The sequence below is a fragment of the Coenobita brevimanus genome, chromosome 26, assembly GCF_032717465.1.
Source record: "Coenobita brevimanus isolate Jiangsu-jjx chromosome 26, ASM3271746v2, whole genome shotgun sequence".
NCBI classification, from domain to species: Eukaryota; Metazoa; Arthropoda; class Malacostraca; order Decapoda; family Coenobitidae; genus Coenobita; species Coenobita brevimanus.
Window position 1 is genome coordinate 16658130 of NC_136979.1, and position 21300 is coordinate 16679429.

General features: G+C 44.9%; 1 protein-coding gene across 1 annotated transcript in view; it reads left to right on the forward strand.

Moving 5' to 3' along the window:
• The window catches only part of LOC145393981 (uncharacterized), a 329636-nt gene extending 315441 nt beyond the window's left edge, over positions 1-14195 (forward strand). Inside the window, exon 3 of the mRNA XM_080267954.1 lies at positions 13273-14195. Coding sequence (XP_080124080.1) covers positions 13273-13868 — 596 coding nt within the window. The 3' untranslated portion in view covers positions 13869-14195. The remainder of the gene's footprint in view (positions 1-13272) is intronic.
• The last annotated feature ends 7105 nt before the right edge of the window (positions 14196-21300 follow it).

The window sequence follows — 21300 nt, forward strand, 5'->3', positions numbered from 1 at the left end:
CTCAGTATTTGCTGGGAATACAGGGAAATTATTTCAGTTTGCCTAGACAGTTCCACAGGGCCCAGCGACTGTGTTCAAGCAAATATTTGGTCAATACCGGGGCCGTGTAATAATTATCGGTGTACAGAATGTGGTGCCTGTTGAAATACCTTTCGATCAGCACGTTCATGACTGATGCAAAAAAACAGTGAGGATCGTCAGGTCACTAGGTATATCAACATCTGTAGCCAAATAACCTATCACATCGAGCACATATCCAATTTTGCTGTCACAAAAGACAAAGAATTTTAGCCCAAAATGGTGATGCTTGAACAACACATACTGAATAAATGCCAACCTGCCCCAGAATAACACCAGCGATTAGTCAGTTACCACTTTCTGAAACAGACAAAAAGCCCTGGAAAATGACTCCTCCAGCATTGTCAGGATGGGTCTAATTTTCCATAACCTGTTGTTTGGTGCAGGCCCATAATTTCTATTGAAATGGAGGAACCTGAGGATGGCCAGATACCTGTCACTTACCATACACTTACCAAAGACAGGTGTGTCCACAATTTCATCTACCGACCAATAGTCATGGAGCACAAGTGTTCTTATGTGTGCCATCAATATGGTAAGGGCTAGCCACACAAACAACACCCCCACTTCCACAGGTTGCCAGTCCCTCATGTGCATGCTTTCACTGGCAGCCACATCCAGCCACCACACACTCAGCCTGCTGGAAATTAATTTCATCCACCAGGTATTGCATGATGGTGGTCATGAATATTGCCCTGAAATTGTTGCTATAGTCCAGGGCCTTGGGGGTAGCTCATCTTCCTGTACACGTGCTCTTTCCTCATCAAACACTGGCACAGAGGACTCAAATCCTGTTCCTTCCTCCCAGACAAACATATCCACTCTACCCACACCTGGTAAAATGGGCTGTTTACCATGTGCAGCAAGTTTTTTTCTGCGTGTGTGCACGTCTGTGTGCACGCCCACATGCACATCCAGAGGCAGGGGGTGAGGGGGAAGGAGAGGGAAACATGTGGGAGGTGGGGAAGTCAGGGGGGTAATGACTCACCTGATGTGGGCCATCCCTGGGGAGATGCTTCCTGCTGAGTAATACCACATTGGGCCCATGTGGAAAATTCCACTTCTGAAGGGCCTGGATGTGGTGATTTTGCCCTTGAAGTGAAGGTCGATGTTCGAGAGCGAGAAGACGGTGAGCAGGCAGAGAGTGGCAGTGAGACAGCTCGTTGGCTTTTATTTCCCAGATGACCACCAACTCCACACTCACCTGCTCGGTGTGCTGCGTCATCTACATCCTCTTCCTCAGTGAACTCATCACTGTCGAAGGCCGTGCCCTCCTCCTGCAGGAGTTTGAGAGCCTTTTCAGGCATCTGAGAATGGGAAAGGGTCAGAGGGCGAGAGAGTTCTCTCTCCACGTGGTAACTTCTCTCCTCGGATGAAACTCACTAAGAGACTGTGAGGACATGGTGTTGTCTAATGCACAACCAGTGGCACTGTCACTGAGCCCTTTCCCTGGCACTAAGGGCAGAACTTTCGCGGGGGTTGTTGAAGCAATTGGCCTTGCGCGCGATGGGACGGAATCGGACGATGACGATGACGAAGACATAACTCTTCACTCTACCAGTGCCATGTACAGACTGAGCCACACATCAGTGGGGTACCTAGGGGACCTACCTACCCTATTGGTGTCACAGAAAATGGTCGCGAGTTCAAAGGGTGGTGGGAAGATGCTTGCAGCTAATCACGTTGACTGGCAGTGCTCCACGCCCTGCATCGTGACGGCTATACATATCAACTGGCACACAGGGGTTAAAATGTTCCCTTCCTCAGCCGGGATTCGATCCTGGGTCCATTAGGACTGCAGGCCACCTCTGACATAGGCCTTACTGTATGGTAGCCTAGGCTGCCTAAGTCTAGTTATAATCAGTTGTGTATGATCCGTAGTGTGGTATTATAACAATAATAACAAATAACAATAATAACAGCAAATAGGTCATGGTGACATTACCCCACCAGGTGGGGTAATTTCTTCGCGAGACACTTTTTTTTTTTTTTCAAAAATCTTTGGCGTGGGCCTTTTTTATTTATTTTATTTTTTTGACAAAAATAATTATAGGTATCTTTAGCAAGAGGGCTGAATGTATAGATATGCATTAAAAATTTCAGTATTCCATATGTGGTGGTTTGTATTTTGCAAAAAGCACCATTCACAATGAAATGACCCCATTTTCCCTATGGAATATATTTTTATGTAATTTGTTTTTCCATGAACAATATTTGTGTAAGAAACATATGTATATATATATATATATATATATATATATATATATATATATATATATATAAATACAGTGCTCATCAGAAGTATCGAGCGCCCTGCGTCCCTCCTACGAAACAAACCTTTCAACATTGAAAAAACATGTAAATAATGCATTATATTTACCTTTAATGCTTGGTAGGGTATTCTTTGTGCTTCTTCAAGGACCTGAGACGTTGTGGAAGTGAAAGGGCGAGGTTCCTCAGGTGCTGGGGTGATATTTTTGCCCAGGAGTCACGAATGGCTGCTTCCAGCATAGGCAGAGAGCTCACATCCTTCCCTTGGAGATTCTTCTTTACGAGGTACCAGAGGCTTTCTATTGGGTTGAGGTCTGGGCTATTGCCTGGCCAGTCTTTCATGAAAGACACCTCGCAGTCACGAAGCCAGTTGGTGACCGATTTGGCTTTATGAGCAGGTGCACTGTCCTGCTGAAACACTCGTGCACCTGTGAGCTCAAAGGACTCAGGTAAATGATCACAAAGAAGCTCCAGGTGAACGTCCTGATTCACTCTGCAGTTCTTGGGAAGCACAACAAGCTTCCCCAAACCTTTCCCAGAGAAACAACCTCATACCATAAGTGAATCATGGTGTTTAACTGTGCTCTCCACGTAACGTGGGTCAAGTGGGTCACTACCTTTGTGCCGGTACATGCGCGCTCCTTGATTACAGGTAACACTAAATGTTGCCTCATCAGACCACAACACTGACAACCATTGGTCCTCACCCCAGTTAAGGTACTTGTTAACAAAGGCAAGCCTACGAAGTCGCTGGTAACGTGTAAGAAGTGGCTTTATCACAGGCCTGTGACTTGTGTAACCAAGTTCATGGACTCTTCGAGACACCGTGCGCACTGAAACCTCACCAAACACTTCCAGGTTGCTCTCCTTAATTTTCCTTGCACTCACACAAGGATTAGACTCCACTGGACGATTTAACACGTTAACAGACCTCGAGGAAGTTTTCCTGGGCCTACCAGACCGCGGTTTCTTTGTAGGAACGTCACCACTACTTTCCACTCGAAAACAGGCACACCACCTCCGCACTGTCGATCGAGCCACACCAACCAAATCACTAATTTGCTTGGTGGGGTGGCTTGCCTCCTTTAGAGCAATGATCTGTGATATGATTTCACTCGAAAGTTCATGGGTAGGGGCCATAACAAAGTGGCGAAAGCCAAAACACTGCAGGACACTAGGTAAAAAATGGTGCAAGAAGAGAGGGAGGAGCGGCGGAGTTCCTCTCTCTCACGCAGCCCGTAGGCAACTGAGGCGGCAGCCAACCAGTTCGCAGTAAAGCCTCAAGCTGCCGTGACGTCATGTTAGCGGCCCAAACATCTGGCTCAATGTTTAGTACCAAAAAAGGATGATTGTTTTTTCGCCATAAGTATTGCATGCCCTGACATAGGCACTCGATACTTCTGACGAGCACTGTATATACAGTAATCCCTCTACTGTCCGAACGCCCACTTTTCGGACATCCCCACTTACTGGACATGATCGTCCCGGGATCCAATTTTCCCAAAATTGTCCGAAAACCACAAAAAATTCGGAAAACAAAAAGATTTTTTCCCGCCCGTAATTTGAACTTGGCGCGCGCAGCGCAGGACACCTTTGTTGTGGTGCGTCATTCCTCCGACATCCGCTAGAGCGCCCCTGCATCCTCCCCATTTTCCGCCCGTCTCTTGTGAGTGAACACTCGTCGTCATGGCTGCCCACGTGCTCGCTTTTGTGGTGGTGCCTTACCTGCTGCAGGCACTCCTGCTGCTCTCGTGCCTCTCCTTCGTGTGTGTGATGATGGCCCCGCCGCCAGAGAAGAGGAAGAGAGTGGTTTTGACTCTTGAGAAAAAGCAGGAGATATTGGAGAAAGTAGATGCGGGATGGTCTTCGTCACGCATCCTCCGTGAGTTCAAACCTGGCCCGATCTACTTTGATATTAAGAGACCCCAAGACAAACTCATGCAGTACACGGCTGACTTCTCGTCGAAAAGCAGATGCAACATGGAGAGGAAGATGATGTTTACTCCCAAGTTTGCTGAAGTCAACCGCTCCACGTTGATTTGGTATCAACAGCAACGTGCTGCTGGTGTGATGGTATGTGGTACGGAGCTGAAGGCTGCTGCTGACAAGTTCGCAAGGCTTCACGATGCCCTAGACTTCGAGGCATCCGAGGGTTGGCTCTTCGTGTTCAAGTTATGACATGGCCTTACCAACCGTAAGTCTCATGGCGAAGATTTGGATGCTAACGAGGATGGAGTAGAGGAGTTTCGGCACAAGGTGAAGGGCTTGATCGACAGGGCTCACTCGGTCAAGTCTGACGAAACTGGTTTATTCTATCGCTCTTTGCCTACTCTAGCTGAGGAGACGGAGAAGCATGTGCCTGGCCTCAAGCTCTGCAAGCAACAGATATCTGCTTTGTATTGTGGCAATGCTAACGTCATGCACCGGCTTATGCCCGTTATTGTTGGCCATGCAAAGCAGCCTTGGTGTCTTCGTCGGGTGATGGATGTCCTTCCTCTCGTCTGTTACCATTCCTTGAAGGCATGGGTCACAGCCCACATCTTCAAAGACTGGTTCCACTGCCATTTCTTCAAGGAGGTCATCCATTACCAGACGGAGAAACTGGGAATCCCACGTGACCAGGTAAAGGCCCTCCGTCTCCTCGACAATGCACCTGCCCACCCGTGCGACAAGGACTTGGTGGCTGAGAATGGCCGCATTAGGTGCATGTTTCTGCCACCTAATACTACTGCTCTCATCCAACCAATGGACCAAGGAGTGATTGTGGCAACGAAGCGCCTATACCGACGGATGTTCCTGGACGAGGTGATGGTTGTTCTCGAGGACGAGGACGAGAGCAGGGAGGGACGGGACACGCGAGGCCAGTGGACTTTGGAAAACCTTCGCCGCTACAACATCAGGTCTGCCATTTACAACTGGGCCAGTGCATGGAAAGAAATCCCTGTCAAGACTCTAGAAAATGGTTGGTCTCGTCTGCTTCTCGGAACGGATATGGAGCACGATTTCCTAGGTTTCGACATGGATGACTTCCATGCACGTCTACGTGTGCACAGTGATGATGATGTGGACGAAGTGTGTGAGTGGTTGGATGACGACGAGGGCGATCCTGGGTATCAGACCCTGTCTGATATCGAGATCGCATCTTCAGTTGCAGGTGTCAGTACCCAGCTTGAAGATTCCGACGAGGACGGCAACGATGATGCGGACTTCTCTCAGCATGACACAACTCCAGCCATCCCCAAGCTGAGCGCACTCCGGGAACACCTCGAGTTCGTTCTCGACTACCTGGAACACCCGGACGGCAACGGGGAGATGGGGCCCTTGGGACTTGTGGAGGAAGTGCGTGCTTTCAGGCAGCACATCATAAATCGTCAGAATCGTCGTTCCTTGCGTCAATCAACGATTGACAGCTTTTTCAGGCCCATGACCCCCGCTGTGCCCAGCCCTGGCTCCACTCCGTTGCCTCCCCAAGACAGGCCCTCATGCTCCAAGCCACAGCCCAGCACATCAGCCACGGTGGAGTCACTGCTCGACGTGAGTTTGCGTCTATCTTCTGAGTCGTCTGCAGTGGGTACGCCATCACCACGACCCAGCAACGCACTCCTAGGTCACCTCCCATCGATACTCTCAGACTCTGACAGTGATTAAACGGCAAGAACTTCTCCACTAGACCACACGGGAATTTAGCGTTGTGCAGTGAAAGAAAAACAGTGCATACAGTATTGTTAAGAAATCAGAAATTTGAGTGAAAAGGCAAACAATTTTTGGACTATATTTAACGTAAATAAACTTGTGTGATTTGTTTTGAAATTGGTTTTATGAGTGGAAAGATTTAAAGTGCAGAGTGCAACACTTATTAAGTTACAATGGAGCATAAGTAAGACAAGAGTGCGCAGTGTGAAGAGAATGGACTTCTGAGTGCGAATGACTAAGTTAGGTGCAGGACTTCATGAACAGTGTACTGCAAGTGCTTCAGGAAATCTCTCTTACTGTCAGAGTCTGAGAGGAGGTGGTTATTCATCGAGATGGCCATGGACTTGCTGTAAGTAGGCAGAATGTTTCATACTGTACTGTACTGTATTTTCCATACTGTACTTACCTCAAACACCTCATTTCACTCTTTTATGTCCCTTATTGGTGTGAATATGTAGTGTCTTAGGTGCTATGCATGTGTAGTAGGGAGGTGTTTTTCTGAGTTAGGCTAGGTTAGGGTCCATAACTACCAGTCCAGGAGCCAGGGACTTGTTGTAAGTACCCAGAATGTTTAATATTGTATAAACCTACCTCAAAAACCTAATTTTATGGTTCTTTTGCATTTATTTCAGTCTTTTATGTCCCTTATTGGTGTGATTTGGGTCTTAAATAGGTGCTATGCATGTCCACAGGGAATTGTATAGGTGTTTTTCTGAGTTAGGGTCCATAAGTACAAGTCCAGGAGGCTGGTGCCCTCTATCCGGACAGGACCACTTTCCAGACATGCCTTTGGCTCTATTACGTCGGATAGTGGAGGGATTATATATATATATATATATATATATCACCAGATGCTGTTGGCATCCCTACATGTCAAGTGGGGTTGGTGGAGGATTAGTGCCCCTCCCTGTAAATCAATTAACTCTAAGCCCTTGGCCACCCCGTTTGGGATGCATGGCGTCTGGCAATGAATGAATGAATGATATATATATATATATATATATATATATATATATGATTTTGATTTCTTTTTTTTTTTTTTTTAATGGACATTAATGTTGGAAGTGCCTTATTTTACCACTTTTGACCCCCCTCCCAAATCAAAAAAGAAAAAAAAAAGCATTTCCAACAAAAATTATTAATAAAAAATTAATCGAGACATGAAAACCCATCAGATAAAATCAGTATATAAAAAAATCTCATAGCACAACTGGGAGCATAATTGTGGGAGTGGGACTTTGTCCCCCCAGACCCCCCCATGACATTAACCATCCAGACCGCCACAAAACCTAACCTTCAGACCCACCCAAAACTAGGCTAGCCACATACCTTAGAAAGCCACAGCTGGGTTGGTGTGTTTGTCTGTTCGCTTGCATCAAATCTGGCTGGGATAGGGACTTCTGCAGCCTGGCATGCGTGTGGTTTCAGGGATTATTGCACTATCAGTACCTCATCTATGTTATACCAGAACAGTATCACATTTAGGACACTTTGCATCAGTTAGTATAACCCTTGATTGCAAAAAATCTCCAGGTGTGCCACTGGAGCACAACTGTCATACAATGACAGCATATAATCTGAAATCTGGTAAAAATTTTGTACTTGAGCTGTTAATAAAAAATCAGGATTCACAACAAAAATACTCTAAAATTAGCAGAAGTATTTCACTTTCAGCTCACAGACTTGCCTTGACAGACTTCTGTTTTTTGTAAATATTGATTTAAAATGCAAATATATTGTTTTGCACTTTTAATTAGTATTTATGCAAAATAGAAGTATCTCAAGGCATGTTGAATTTAAAGGGGAAGTGCTTGTGAACTTTTCTCATTTTTGCTCTGAATCTTGAATTATTATTATTATTATTATTATTATTATTATTATTATTGACCATGTTTGAGATAATTAGGTGTTTATGAACATATAAGGTGATGAAAAGTTTAAAATTTTCCATTTATTATTGCCGATTCGGTAGACGACCTTCAGTTCGGTAATTCGTCACACTGTTCTGTTAAACTATGGGTATAGTATGACTGAATGAATGTGGAAAGTAGGAACTTAAATAATTCCAAAATCCTTGTTAAAAGGGTAACACTTGGTTAGCTATGCTGTTCAGCTTACCTTTTGGAAGTACCCTGCACAGTCCAGTCTTCTTGGTAAGTTTTGAGTCCTCAAACTCCAAAAATTTCCAAGGGTGAAAAGTTTTCACTTAGTGTAACAGGTCGTTGTTGCTCAGTCATGTTTGAAACTTAAGAATTCTTGAGGCTTATTAGAACACTTCATGAGGCAGCTTAAATGTGTTGTCTGCTAAGTGAAATTTTTAGCCTTAAGAGTTTTTATGAACTGTTTTAGTCAAAGCAACCAAAATTATGAATAAAATTAAGAAATTCATAAATTTCAGTTACTATGAGCCCAGATCCATGCACAGTAGTCATGGTGAGTAATTTTCATGGTCATGATATGCCTTAAATATGCATTTGTCATGGAAAATCCAGAAATAAGTCCCCCACCACCACCTTGTTGATGATAAAATGTCATAGAATGCACCAGAAAACCCTTTGGGTGTCTGAGCCAAAAGGAAAAAAAAAATGATAATTGAAGCTTCAGATAGCTACCTCATGAAGTTAGATTAGGTTAGTGGATTTTTTTTTTATTAACATTCCATCTATTTTAGTTTTGAGATCCAGCTTGTCTTATGTTTTTTCACGTGTTTTGAATGTTTTTTTTATGGCCATTTTTATTATGAATGCCCTGTTTTACCATTTTTGACCCACTGCTCACCCCCCTCCAGCAAAAACAAGTCATTTACAAGCAGTAGAAATTGATCGAAAGACATGAAGATCAGAAAAACCAAGGAATATCAAAATTAGGAATGTACAGTAACTGGAGGGTGAACAAGACCCCTCAGTGACATTAACCAGACTCTCACAAATCTGACTTTGAAAGCCACTCAAAACTAGGCCAGCCACTGCTGCTTGTGGTGTGCTCCTCTAATTCGGCTGCAACCAGTTTGGCAAGGATGGGGATGCCACCCACAGCCTAGAATGCGCATTGTTCAGCTTGCGGTAGTGTTGTTGCATTGTCAGTAGTGCTCATCCTCATTGTACAGGCACATTTTATTTTGGACACATGACTTCACTAGGTACAGTATAACCCTGGACTAAGGAAAATCCTAAGGCTTGCTACCTCTAATACTGTACTACTACGTACATCTCTTATGCACTCACTTATCACAAACACTGCACAAGATGAAGTTGCTTCCCATGCCCTTGTGGCAGATCGCACATGACCACTCTCCTACCTCTTTGACAGTACCACCACCAGCCCTAGATACCATCGCTTTTATTTTATCTGCATTTACTCTTAAGTCCTTGTGCCCTATGCCATCTCTCCACTTCCTAAATCTTTCCTCCACCTCCCTTTCATTCTCTGCAACGACACCAAATCATGAACATACAACATCTACATGTACCCACAGTATATATGAAACTAATATAAAGTAATTTGATTGCAAGATGTTAGTAGACCGCAGGCGAAGACCATATGCAATGATACGCTCGTCTCATGAAAGGTATTGTGGTTGGAATGGAAACTTTAACATAGCATCTCATTTTTGGGATGAATATTTCTCATAGCTCTAACACCAGTTAATCACTCTGACTTATACTTTTTCCATACTGTTTCAATATGTGAAAAAGTTACATTCATATATCTATACACAAGTAATATAAAGCTGCTTGAATGCAAAATATTAGTACAGATCAATTTACATTTGTCTGCACTGATCTCATGCGCCACGAGTTAGGCTTATTTGGCGCCCGCGATTTCGGCTGACGGTTTCACCTTCTCATGTTTCTGGTTTTGAAAATTGTACTTTTTTCATAAGTAACATCAGGCACATTCACTGAACGCGTTGAGAGCGATAGGCCTCATTTGGGACTTAGAGTCGAAAGCGATAGGCCTCATATGAGCACGATTTTCAAAGGCATACCAAAACCGCGCCATGAGGAGTAGGTGGCTGAAATTTGTATGGGAAATAGGGGCAGGAGGCAACTTTCAATACTACCCATGCACTGCCCCATATACGCTCAGAATATGCGCGCGCACAGACACCATGGAGCGCGCACTAATTTTCCTCCCGTGACGCCGCCAACTCCTTGCCAGGCACTAGGGGATCTACACACACACACACACACACACACACACACACATGAGAGAGAGAGAGAGAGAGAGAACAAATACGGGAATGGCAAAGGAGCGACCCTTTGAGTGAGGAGATAAGGCATAAACATCTGTTCCTCTTGTCTCTCTTATTCTCCATTCCCTCCCTCCTCTCTCAGAGAGAGAGAGTTACGGGTAGGCCTAAATTGTATAATATCATATGCTTTGTCGGCAGTGCATAAGGTAAAGGTAATTCATCGTAGTATGAGAGAGAGAGAGAGAAAGAGGCCTTAGTTGTATAATAACGTATGCTTTGTCAGCAGTGCATAAGGTAAAGGTAATTTATCGTAATTTGAAAGAAAGAGAGAGAGAGAGAGAGAGAGAGGGTTGATGATATAGTAATCACATGATCCTTGCCAAGGCCATGGTAAATATGGGCTGATTTTCCCGGACTATGGCCTACTTCAGTCACCACGGGTGGTGGGTTGCTCACGCCACCAGCTGTTCATCTTCTGGCCATTTTATCTCACCACCACGTGACTTTATGTGGTCGTATTTATATAATGCCGGATGTGCGCAAACATGTCCAAGACGATGATGTGTGTTTCATTCAATTCTGTAAAACTCGAAATTTCAGACAAATTGTTGCTTGGCACCCGATACCTATGGAAGCATGGTCGCTCTCCACAGGTTAAGCATTTGCCAGATGAAGCATTAATCATTTTGAAAACTACGTGATAGGCATTTCAAAATAAACATGCAGCGAGACTTGTTATGTGATGAATGCTGTTGGACCACTTGTCGTTTTATGTTGGAGAAGAACAGGGAGGATTTAGGAAAGGAAGAAGTTGTTTAGATCAGACATTCATTCCTAGATATTTAGTAGAAAAGTTTCTAGAGAAGGGAAAGAAGTTCTGTGCAGCCTTCATGGATTTGGAAAAAACATATGACAGGGTGAATAGACAAGGATTGTGGCAAGTATTAAGAATATATGTAGATGGGAAGTTGTTGAAGGTTGTGAAGAGTATGCACGAGGGTGCTAAGGCTGCAGTGCATGTGGATAGTGAACTGAGTGAATTTTTCTATATGAAGGTTGAATTGAAACAAGGATGTGTCATGTCTCCATGGTTGTTCAGTCTGTATATGGATGTATAAAAGAGATACAAGGTAGGGCAGTGGATGTTGGAGTGGCCCTGTTGAAAGAGGGCAGTGTGTGGAAACTACCTGTACTGTTGTTTGCAGATGATACTATGTTGTTAAGTGAGGATGAAGGGGAGCTGCAAAGCTTGGTGGATGAGTTTGGGAGAGTGTGTAAGAAACGGAATCTAAAGGTGAATGTAGGGAAGAGTAAAGTTGTAGTCTTCGAGAGAAGTGAAGTCAGCAAATGTACAGTGAGGCTGGACGAGGAGGAAATGGAAAATGTGAGTACGTTTAAGTACTTGGGTAATGTGATGAGTAAGGATGGAAGTTTGGAGGGTGAAGTGCTTGAAAGGGTGCAGCAGGGAAGAAATGTTGCTGGTTCCCAGAAAGCAGTGATAAGAAACAGGGAAGTGAGCATGGAAGTGAAAAAGCTGCTACATGACAGTATTGTGATACCAGCTCTAACATATGGAAGTGAAGTTTGGACCTTGTTGGAGGGACAGAAGTCAAGAGTGAGAGCAGTGGAAATGAGTTATTTGAGAGGAGCACGTGGGGTCACATGGAGAAACAGACTGACAAATGAGGAAGTGAAGGAGCACAGTGGTGTGGATGTGGATGTGATAGGAAGCGCTAGGAGAAACACATTGAGGTGGTTTGGACATGTGGAGAGGATGGAGAGCGAAAGACTGACGAGAAGAGTGTATGTGAGCAAGGTGGAGTGGTGGGAGAGGAAGGGGGAGGCCAAGGATGAGATGGAGGGATGGAGTGGAGAGGTATATTAGAGAGGGTGGTGTGAGCTGGGAGCAGGGCAACAGGTCGACATGGAGGCAATTTGTCTGTGGCGACCCCTTACGGGATTAAGGTGTCTGGCAATAGACAGAGAGATAGTAACTGTTCTGCAATATTTTTATTGGTAAATCATGTCTAGAAAACTGGTACAATAACTAATGATTAAAATATTGCAGAATTTATGTACAGTTCACTAATAATTATTATGGAAGGGATTTTAGAAAGTATATGACTTTGTGAGCTGGGAAGAGGTGACCAACTTTGCATTATCCGGTGAACATTGGCATCTTTTGGGAGTTTGTGGCCCAGGGAATTGAGGGATTACTGTATAATGAACTGTGCTGTGTTTCAGGTGAATGGTGACAATTCAGCTGAAGAGTGAATGTCAAATGTACAAAGTAGCCAGCAGTCAGTGCACCAGGGCAGCTGACCTGGATTCTGCTGACCCCAGCTGTAAGGTAAAAATTATGGCATGACACATATCTTTATGTTGTTCCTCCAGACTGTGTGTTTACAAAGCCCTATACAGTATAATCCAGTTCACAGAGATGCTGGTCTAATGGCACCTCTTGTTCCAGGTCCACAACTGAAGTCAGGTCGGTGAAGCAGACACATCAACAGTGTGGTCATCAGGAAATTGCCTGAAATGTAAATGCTACGTGTAGACACGTATAGGTTCACAGCCTGTATTGCTGCCCAAAAGAATATTTAATTTCATTGTCAGAGCATATCTTGCAACAGGCACGTCAACCAAAAGTTTGTGTGTTATATGTTACCATCCGTTACTGGAAGACAAGAAGCATTTGATGTATGGGAAGAGGCAGGAGAGAGGATGTAATGTAGGTGATGAAAAAGAACCAAATATGATGTCAGAGTTTGAAAAGAATGAGAAACTGAAGCAAGTGATTAAGCAGAAACCAGATATGAAGGTAGAGGTTGAAGTGAATCAGGAATTAAAGCAGGAAGTTAAGGTAGAACCAGATGTGAAGTTGTATGAGGTGAGTGAGGAAATATTTGTCAGTGATGGGATTGTCCAAGGTACATACACCCCCTCAACTGAAGTTGAGAAGTTCAGATGTTTAGATTGCGGTAAGCTGTTTAATTACAAGAGTCACCTCACTCGACACACAGCAGTTCATTCAGGAGTGAAGGAATTTGAGTGTGGTGAATGTGGTAAACTGTTTCGTACAAAAAGTAACCTCAAGCAACACCTACAACTTCATTCAGGAGTGAAGAAATTTATGTGTGGTGAATGTGGTAAGCAGTTTTGGAGAAAAGGTGATCTCACCCAACACTTACTAATTCATTCAAATGTGAAGAGATTCAAGTGTAATGAATGTGGTAAAGAGTTTAGCCAGAAAAGCCGCCTCACCCAGCATCTACCAATTCATTCAGGTGTGAAGAAATTCAAGTGTGATGAATGTGGTAAACTCTTTACATATAAAAGTAATCTCAATGATCACTCTCTTGTTCATTCAGGAGTGAAGAAATTCAAGTGTGAGGAATGTGGTAAGCAATTTGGTTCTAAAGGTGATCTAAAAAAGCATTTACTGATACATTTAGGAGTGAAGGAGTTTGTGTGTAATGAATGTGGTAGACTGTTTGGGAGGAAAAGTGCCCTTATCCAGCACTTGCTAATACATTCAGGTGTAAAGAACTTCGAGTGTGAGGAATGTGGTAAATTCTTTGCTCAGAAAAGTAACCTAAAAAGACATTTGCTTGTTCACTCAGGTGAGTGAAGAGTTCAAGTGCCAGTGATATATTTAGTACCTGAAGTGAACTCAGCAAGTACTTAATAGTTCATGCTTGAGTGAGAATTTATATATGATAAACGTAGTAAGCTATTTCATTTAGAAAGCAGTCTTACAAGGCACTTACTAATTATATTAGAGGCAATAGGCACTTACTTGCAATTTCTATATTTTCAGTAGCAGTAATGCCAAGTCTTTGTAATTTGGAGTAAATCAAAGTAAGTGATTGAGCAGTCATAAAGCCCCCAGTCAGATGCATCAAACATTTACTGATATCATCAGTTCTGTAAGGAAAGGGTTTTTATTAAAAGACAAAGAACACCTTGGTTTACCCCACTCCCACAGGGAGTGATACCCATAATGCTCTGCTGGGAACATACTAGATGATTTAGAGGTTCAGCGACTCTTAGCTTTATATGAACAAACACTGCGTTTGGTCACCCCTGTAGTTGTGGCAAAAGAATACAGGCATAATAATACTATAAATAATTTAGTTTTACGCCAGGTATCCCCGCATAAGGTTTGACATATTAGAGGTTAAACTTAGAACAGTGATGTAGAACATGTAACTTCAGTAATTACATTATAGCTTTAGTTTTTTTGTTTTTTGTTTTTTTTGTTTTTTTTTTTTTGTGAGGAAGAAGTTAAGCAACGTTGGGTCTGGTTAGTACCTGGATGGGTGACCGCCTGGGAACACCAGATGCTGTTGGCATCCCTACGTGACAAGTGGGGTTAGTGGAGGATTAGTGCCCCTCCCTGTAAAACAATTAACTCTAAGCCCTTGGCCACCCCGCCCGGGATACATGGCGTCTGGCAATGAATGAATGAATGAAAAGAAGGAACCAAAGGCCATGAGCCCATAATAACTGTTCCTTCCAAGAGAAAAATCACAGTACAAGAGAGAGCCAAATTCAAGGTCCAATCACTTGTTAACCCTTTAACCCTTGCGGTGCTGTACAGCTCATATGAGGCACAGTGAAGGTCTGCACAGATCAGTCTACAAGCCTTATGTGAAGTACAGTTTACGAAGGTGAAGCAGACTACCATACAAATCAGCACATCAGGGGTTAACTGTGACAGGGAATGTGCAGAAGAGGCTCTGTGATGTCACAATATGGCAAATTAAGTGAACTTTGAGAAAATTGATGAAATGTACATCATAGGTTTGGGAAATGCAAGGCACGTTTGCATAAAATATTTTCAAAAAACCCCTTATACCTTCGGAGATATTGTATTGCGGTCGGATATTACAGTTTTGGCAGGAAACTGACAACTTACCTCCCACGATGGGGTGAAATTTGGAAATGAAGCCTAGATGTGGAGAACAAGAAATTGCATTTTTTTTTCTTCTGATTTGTTTTGCCTTATACAAAACTGATGTTGGATGTAATCATATTGATGACAGCATAAATTATCGTTTTTAGTGTGGTATCAGCATTATTTACTGCCTGTAAAAATAAAAGCATAAATAGCTTTGGAAGTTGAGTGACAGGCTAGGTTGAGGACATGGTCACCCTCCCCAGTGATAGGTACAATGGCATCCTAATTCTGTGTAAGGATTGTGGCAACTATTATTTACATAGCTCTGATAATAAAAACAGTGTCAGCATGACTGTCGAAGTATTGGCTGGTTTGAGGGTGTGGCCTTCAACCTCGATAGAATTAGATTTTTTAAAAAACACTTGCATGGGTACAACACCTTTTGTGTTCAAGAAAGTTTATTGTTACTAAGCTGTGGCAATAAAAGTAGTAATACCTGTGGAAAGAGGGAGAGGAGGGGAGGAATGGGTAAGACTGCCCAAAACTTTCCCTACTGTGAGAACTGAAGTAAGTCCTAAGGTTCATGCACAATGATAATTATCCATATGACAACTCTGCCATCTCCTTTCTATATCTACCTCACACCTCTTGTCTCTGATTCATCACACTGCAGCACAGCCACTACCCTGCACCTGCCACCTCTCACTCCATCACCTTTATTCTGCCCTTCCACCAACCTTCCTTAACCGGCACTCTCAGTTCCCACATGACTATTTGCTGTAACTCCTACTTGACAATTTCCTTTACTTCCATCACTCACCAAGACACACCATCAATGCCACAGTGATAGAGAAGGTAGGAGGAGGAGGAAGGGCAAAATAGTGAAGGAAAAAAGGAGGAGGGGAAAAGTTGGCCAAGCATTGAGGGTGTGGGTGGAGATGGGACTGCCACCTCCAAAGCTACCTTTTTTTTTTTTTTTTTTTTTTTTTTTTTTTTTTTTTAAGTAATATCATTACCATATGATGTATGTGTCTCCTGTATTTCTTAGTCTGGTAACCACATTATTCACCAACTTGACTCAAAAATACCTACTAAGCCCCAAGATACTTCCATATAACAACACTACTGTCCTCTTTCATTACCTCTACTGCTCAGTTTCAGTCAGGGCCATGACACAGGATCACCACAGTACCACCACCCAACACTTCTTGCATCCCCCTCACCTGCCCTGTACACTGCCTCTTACATAGGCCTCCAGCTACCCCCGCATCTTTGCCTCCTCCCTTGTTCCCCACATTCTTCATCCACACACATAATGATCAAGACATATCACCAGAGATGGGGATAAAGGAGGGGAAAAGGAGGAAGAAAGTGAGAGAAAGTAAATGAAGGGAGAGAAAGAGGAGGAAAGGAAGGGGAAGGGAGAAATTGGTCAAAGATGCAGGGTGGGTGAGGTGGGAAGTGCCACCTCATTCATATATATATATTTTTTTCTATCTTCATAGTTACTAAGTATAAGTTATTATTACCACTTAGTGTGTCTACTGTTTTTTTGTCTTGGTATATTAACCACATTATTCACCAGCCTACCTGAAATATGCCTACTTATACTACCCTTCTTGGTGAAGGAAGAAGTGGGAATCTGGTATTGCCACTTCAGTGATAATTTTTTTTTGTTTCCTGCTTAGCAAGGGATCTATTACTATTAAAATCTACTACATTTTACTGGGTCTGGTAAACATAGTTACTTATCTACCTACATGAACCAATCCTCATACACTGTTCTTAGGTGAGGATGGGAGACAAAGTCATTGACTCCAATGCTAATATATATTTTTTTTTTCCGTATGTAATATACCTAACCTATTAGTACTTATTCTCAAATCCTATTACTTTAGTATTTCTACATCTTTGTACTACATTTTCTTTCATGTTGTCTTTACCGGAAAAAAAGTAATTTAGCTGCTTATTTACTTAAATGAAAAACTTGTTACAGTATTAGTTACTTAGTTACGTAAATGAACTATTTATCCATACTTACTGTGAAACTTATTACTTTGCCATGGCAATGAAAGATCTTAATTCTATTTCCTAGCTAGGTAAAGGGCTTGGTTTATTAAAAAAATATTTTTATTTATTTACAATTTTAGTCTGCACATCTTACCGTCAGTCACTCAATCTGACCTCTCCACTCAGCTTGTTTAACTAAATTATCTGTCTGTCAGCAGCCAAGAAGTTTTGGAGTATGGTGGAGTGTAGGGTGGCGAGGCGAAGACAGGGGAGATGTGTCACTCATAATGCAATGTTCTGGTGCAACGTGACAAATAGTGACGGGGAGGGGTGGTGGGTGCCCACCCCTTGTAGTTTGTGGTTGCCAGCTAACATGAGATGCTGCCATACGCACATGGCATGCTACTTTTACTTTCCTGTTTTTTACCACCGTATTTCTTTTTCGTCATCTCTTAATGCCTTCAAACATGGCTGTAAGTTATTCTAAACAGCTTTGAACTATGACTGCTCAGTTTGAGATAATTGTCATGGTAAACTGGTTACAAAGTGAATAACTTTGGCTCATGGTATGTGGTATTACTGTACATCTGGCAACAAGGTATGAGGTGTGAAATACCGACTGTGGCAACTGAGCACCACCGGGACATGGCGACACCCCCCCAGGAGGCAACCACGGAGGGGCTCTGAGGGTGTGCGCGTTGCCAAGGCAGTATGGACCAATGTCCCCAACTGCATTGTGCCCTTATTCCCCGGAACAGACCCAGCGGGAATGTCGCAGTCTGAGTACCCTACCCTCCAACCAGACCATCCCTTGACAGGTTCGGGGTGGTGCTGAATATCCAGTCCCTAGCAACACCCCTGTGACGGTCTGTAGCCGCACATACAACGTGATGACCTGTAGCTACACAAAACAACTGATGGCCTCTAGCCGCACACACAACGTGACGGCCTGTAGCCACACGAGCCAAGTGACAGCCTGTAGCCGCACAATAACAGGGATGGCCTTTAGCCACTCAAGTGCTGCCAACTCCCCCCCCCCCCTGCAGAAACTTGTGACAGCCTCCAGCCGCACCTTGGGAGAGCAAGGTACGTCCCCTCTCCTTCTGCAGCTGCACCCGGGAGTAGGACACCGGTGATGGCCTTCAGCCACACTAACAGGCAGGTGATGGCCTCCGCCCGCACCTCAACCGCACTTCACTTCCCTTGCAGGACACCAGTGATGGCCCTAGCTACACCCGTGTTCTGGTGACGGCCTCCAGCCGCACCTCGCCCACAGTCCTGTCAGGAAGTCGGCCCCCGGTGATGGCCTCTAGTTGCACTGACAGGGAAGGGACAGCCTCTAGCCGCTCTTCCCCTGTTGCCCATGGGGCCTTGGCGATGGTCTCTAGCTGCGCCAGGGAGAGACACCACCACCAAAGTCTCTCATCCCCTGTGACTTCCTCAGTGGAGGACGACCCTTGCTCAGCTCACCCCTCCTGTAGCCGAGCAGGACGTTCCTCCACTTCTCTCCACAGAGGCAGCCCCTAGGAGGAGCCTTCCTGCCTGGAAGGAGTGTGGCGAGGATCTGTGCTGTCCTTGTGAGTGTGTGCAGTCCAGCCGGCGCCCGTGAGAGACGACCAGGTGACGGACTCCCGCCGGAGGTGATGCTGTAGCCCGACCCTGACGGCGGCCCTACAGGAGGGAGACTGCAGATGCTGGACTCCCCACAGTGCCCCTGTAACCCCGGGGTGCAACCTCCCCGATCCTAGACAACAGCGACCTCCTTCTCAGGGTGGGAGCAGACAAGTGCGCCTACTTGTGTTGTTTGGCCAGAACCCTGAGGACCAGACTATTCTGCCAGGCCCCACGTGTAGAGGGCCTCTCACCACGCCCAACCGCAACCCACAGCAGACGACGTCACTTTGATGGTTGTCCCATGGCCCTTTAAGAGAGGGGACACCAGATGTGACCCCTCCAACACCTGGCCGACACCTGAGGGCCATCTGGCTCCTGCAGCCTAGCCAGAGCCCTCCAGCCTGCCCAGTGTAACAATGACTGCCCAGTGTATATTTTGACAATAGTGCTCATATTGTATACAGTGCCGAACTAGTGCTCTAGTGACTGCATAATGTACTGTGTGTCTCTATATTCATATTGTGTACTGTGTCTACCTAGTGTCCCTACCACCACATAGTATACGGCGTGGCACTACATTCAGATTGTGTACTCAAGCCCAAGTAACAGACTGTGTGAAACCTACCCTCATCTTGTGCAAGTGTCCATTTGGTGCCCTTACAACTGGATAGTATCCTGAGTGATACTAACACCACACAAACCAGTTGCAGCCCTCTAGTCTGTCTAGTACATTTGATATTGAATATTGTATTGTGTATAACTCACATTCATACTGTATTGTGTATAACTCACATTCATATTGTATACTGGAGTTGTAGTCCAGAGTTTTTATGTCCTGCTCTTCTCGCTGAGTGTTCTAGCTCCGGTCTCGAAAGAGGACCCCGGCTCTATAGCTGGTGTTTCTAGGACGAGGAGGCAGCCTAAAAACACCTACCAGAACAATGGTGGCCAGCGGTGGTTCTTGACCCGGGCAGAATACAGGGAGGAGCAAAACAGGGGTAACAGCAAAAATGGCAACAAAACCTCACGTGCAATTACCTAAATTTGACCAGGAACAATGGGACACACACATACCTATCCATATATCAAACTGCTGCTAGATATAGGGTTCGAGGATGAGAAACAGAAAATAGCAATCACCCTACCCCTCTTGGGCAAAGCAGTGGCCAGTATCACACGCAAGATCGTTCCGGAGCTGATATGGGCGAACTTTACCAAAATAGTGATCCAGGCCATCACGCCATCACTAGGAAGAGTTGTGGTAATTAGCCGAGAACCTGGACATACCATTCACGAGAAGTGATGGCTGGCTTTGCCGATTGTGCTATGGGCATGGGCTGGGAAACAGGAAACTTCCTGGAAAGGCTGGGAGTGCAGCAGCAGATGATGAACAATTCCGACTCAGTCTGAATGAGCTGATTAAAAAGGAAGTGCTGCACTAATCTCAAGTGTACAATGTCAACAAAACTGGTCTCCTTTGGCACAAACTACTTAACAGTACCCAGACACCGAAGAACGAAGACTCCACCCCTTGCCTAAAGATGACCAAGGAATGTTTCTCTGTATGCTTTAGTGTGAATGCAGATGGCGTGCACTGTTTCAAGCTGGTTATTAAAGGAAAATCAGATCACCCACAGTGTTATGCAGCGTATTCTAGGTTCAGCTTCTTGAACTCAAGATATGAGCACGGATTTCGGTTCTTTTGTTCAGGACTGGAACAGAGCAGGCAACCGAGGAATAGAGCTCAAACACAGGCTAGCCAGTCTTACGCGTATATTACCTTATACAGTGGACATGCACAGTACAGCACACAGTTGAACACTATATATGAGACATAAGGATTACACGGAGTTTATATCACAGGTAGGTGCAGGTGGAAGATAGGTGTGGGAGGAGGGCCGTCAGGGGTTTGCTCTTGGGAGAGGTGCTGATCTCAGGCCGCACACTCAGGTGTTCGGTGTAGGCTGGAGGGCGGCATGGTGGGAGGCCCTTTCCTGGTGGGGACCTTAGGGGTGTGGTGGCCTTCGGGACTGGGTCCAAATAGGGCTAGTAGGCGCACAGCTCGGTGCCTGCCTTTGACTGTGGTGGGAGTCCTGGTAGAGGGTTATCAGGGCGCTCCTTGAGGTCCTGGAGCTGTGGTCTTGCCAGGAGGGGGAGGCCGTCAGGGGTCGTCTGTGGCTGCTCGCTCTCGGGGAGTCCAACAGCTTCTGGGGACGTCGGGGGCTCGACTGCAGGGACAGGACACCCAGGCTCACGACAGGTCTGCTCCAGACACTCTCCAACAGGAGTTCTGTAGGGGAGCATTCTCCACCCTTTGTGGTACAGGGGGAGCATGAGGGGCACCTCACTCAGCCTCTGGAAGGGCGGATCAAGCCAGGGACGTCTCCCTTGCAGGGAGCCTCAGGGGTAGCAGAGGAGGGATGACCGGTGGTCTCTCCCTCAACTTGGCAGGTCCAATGGACTCCGCTGGAACTCCACTCTGGGGCAGAGAAAGGAAGTCCAGTGGACTCTCCTTCTGCCTGGTAGGTCCGGTGGA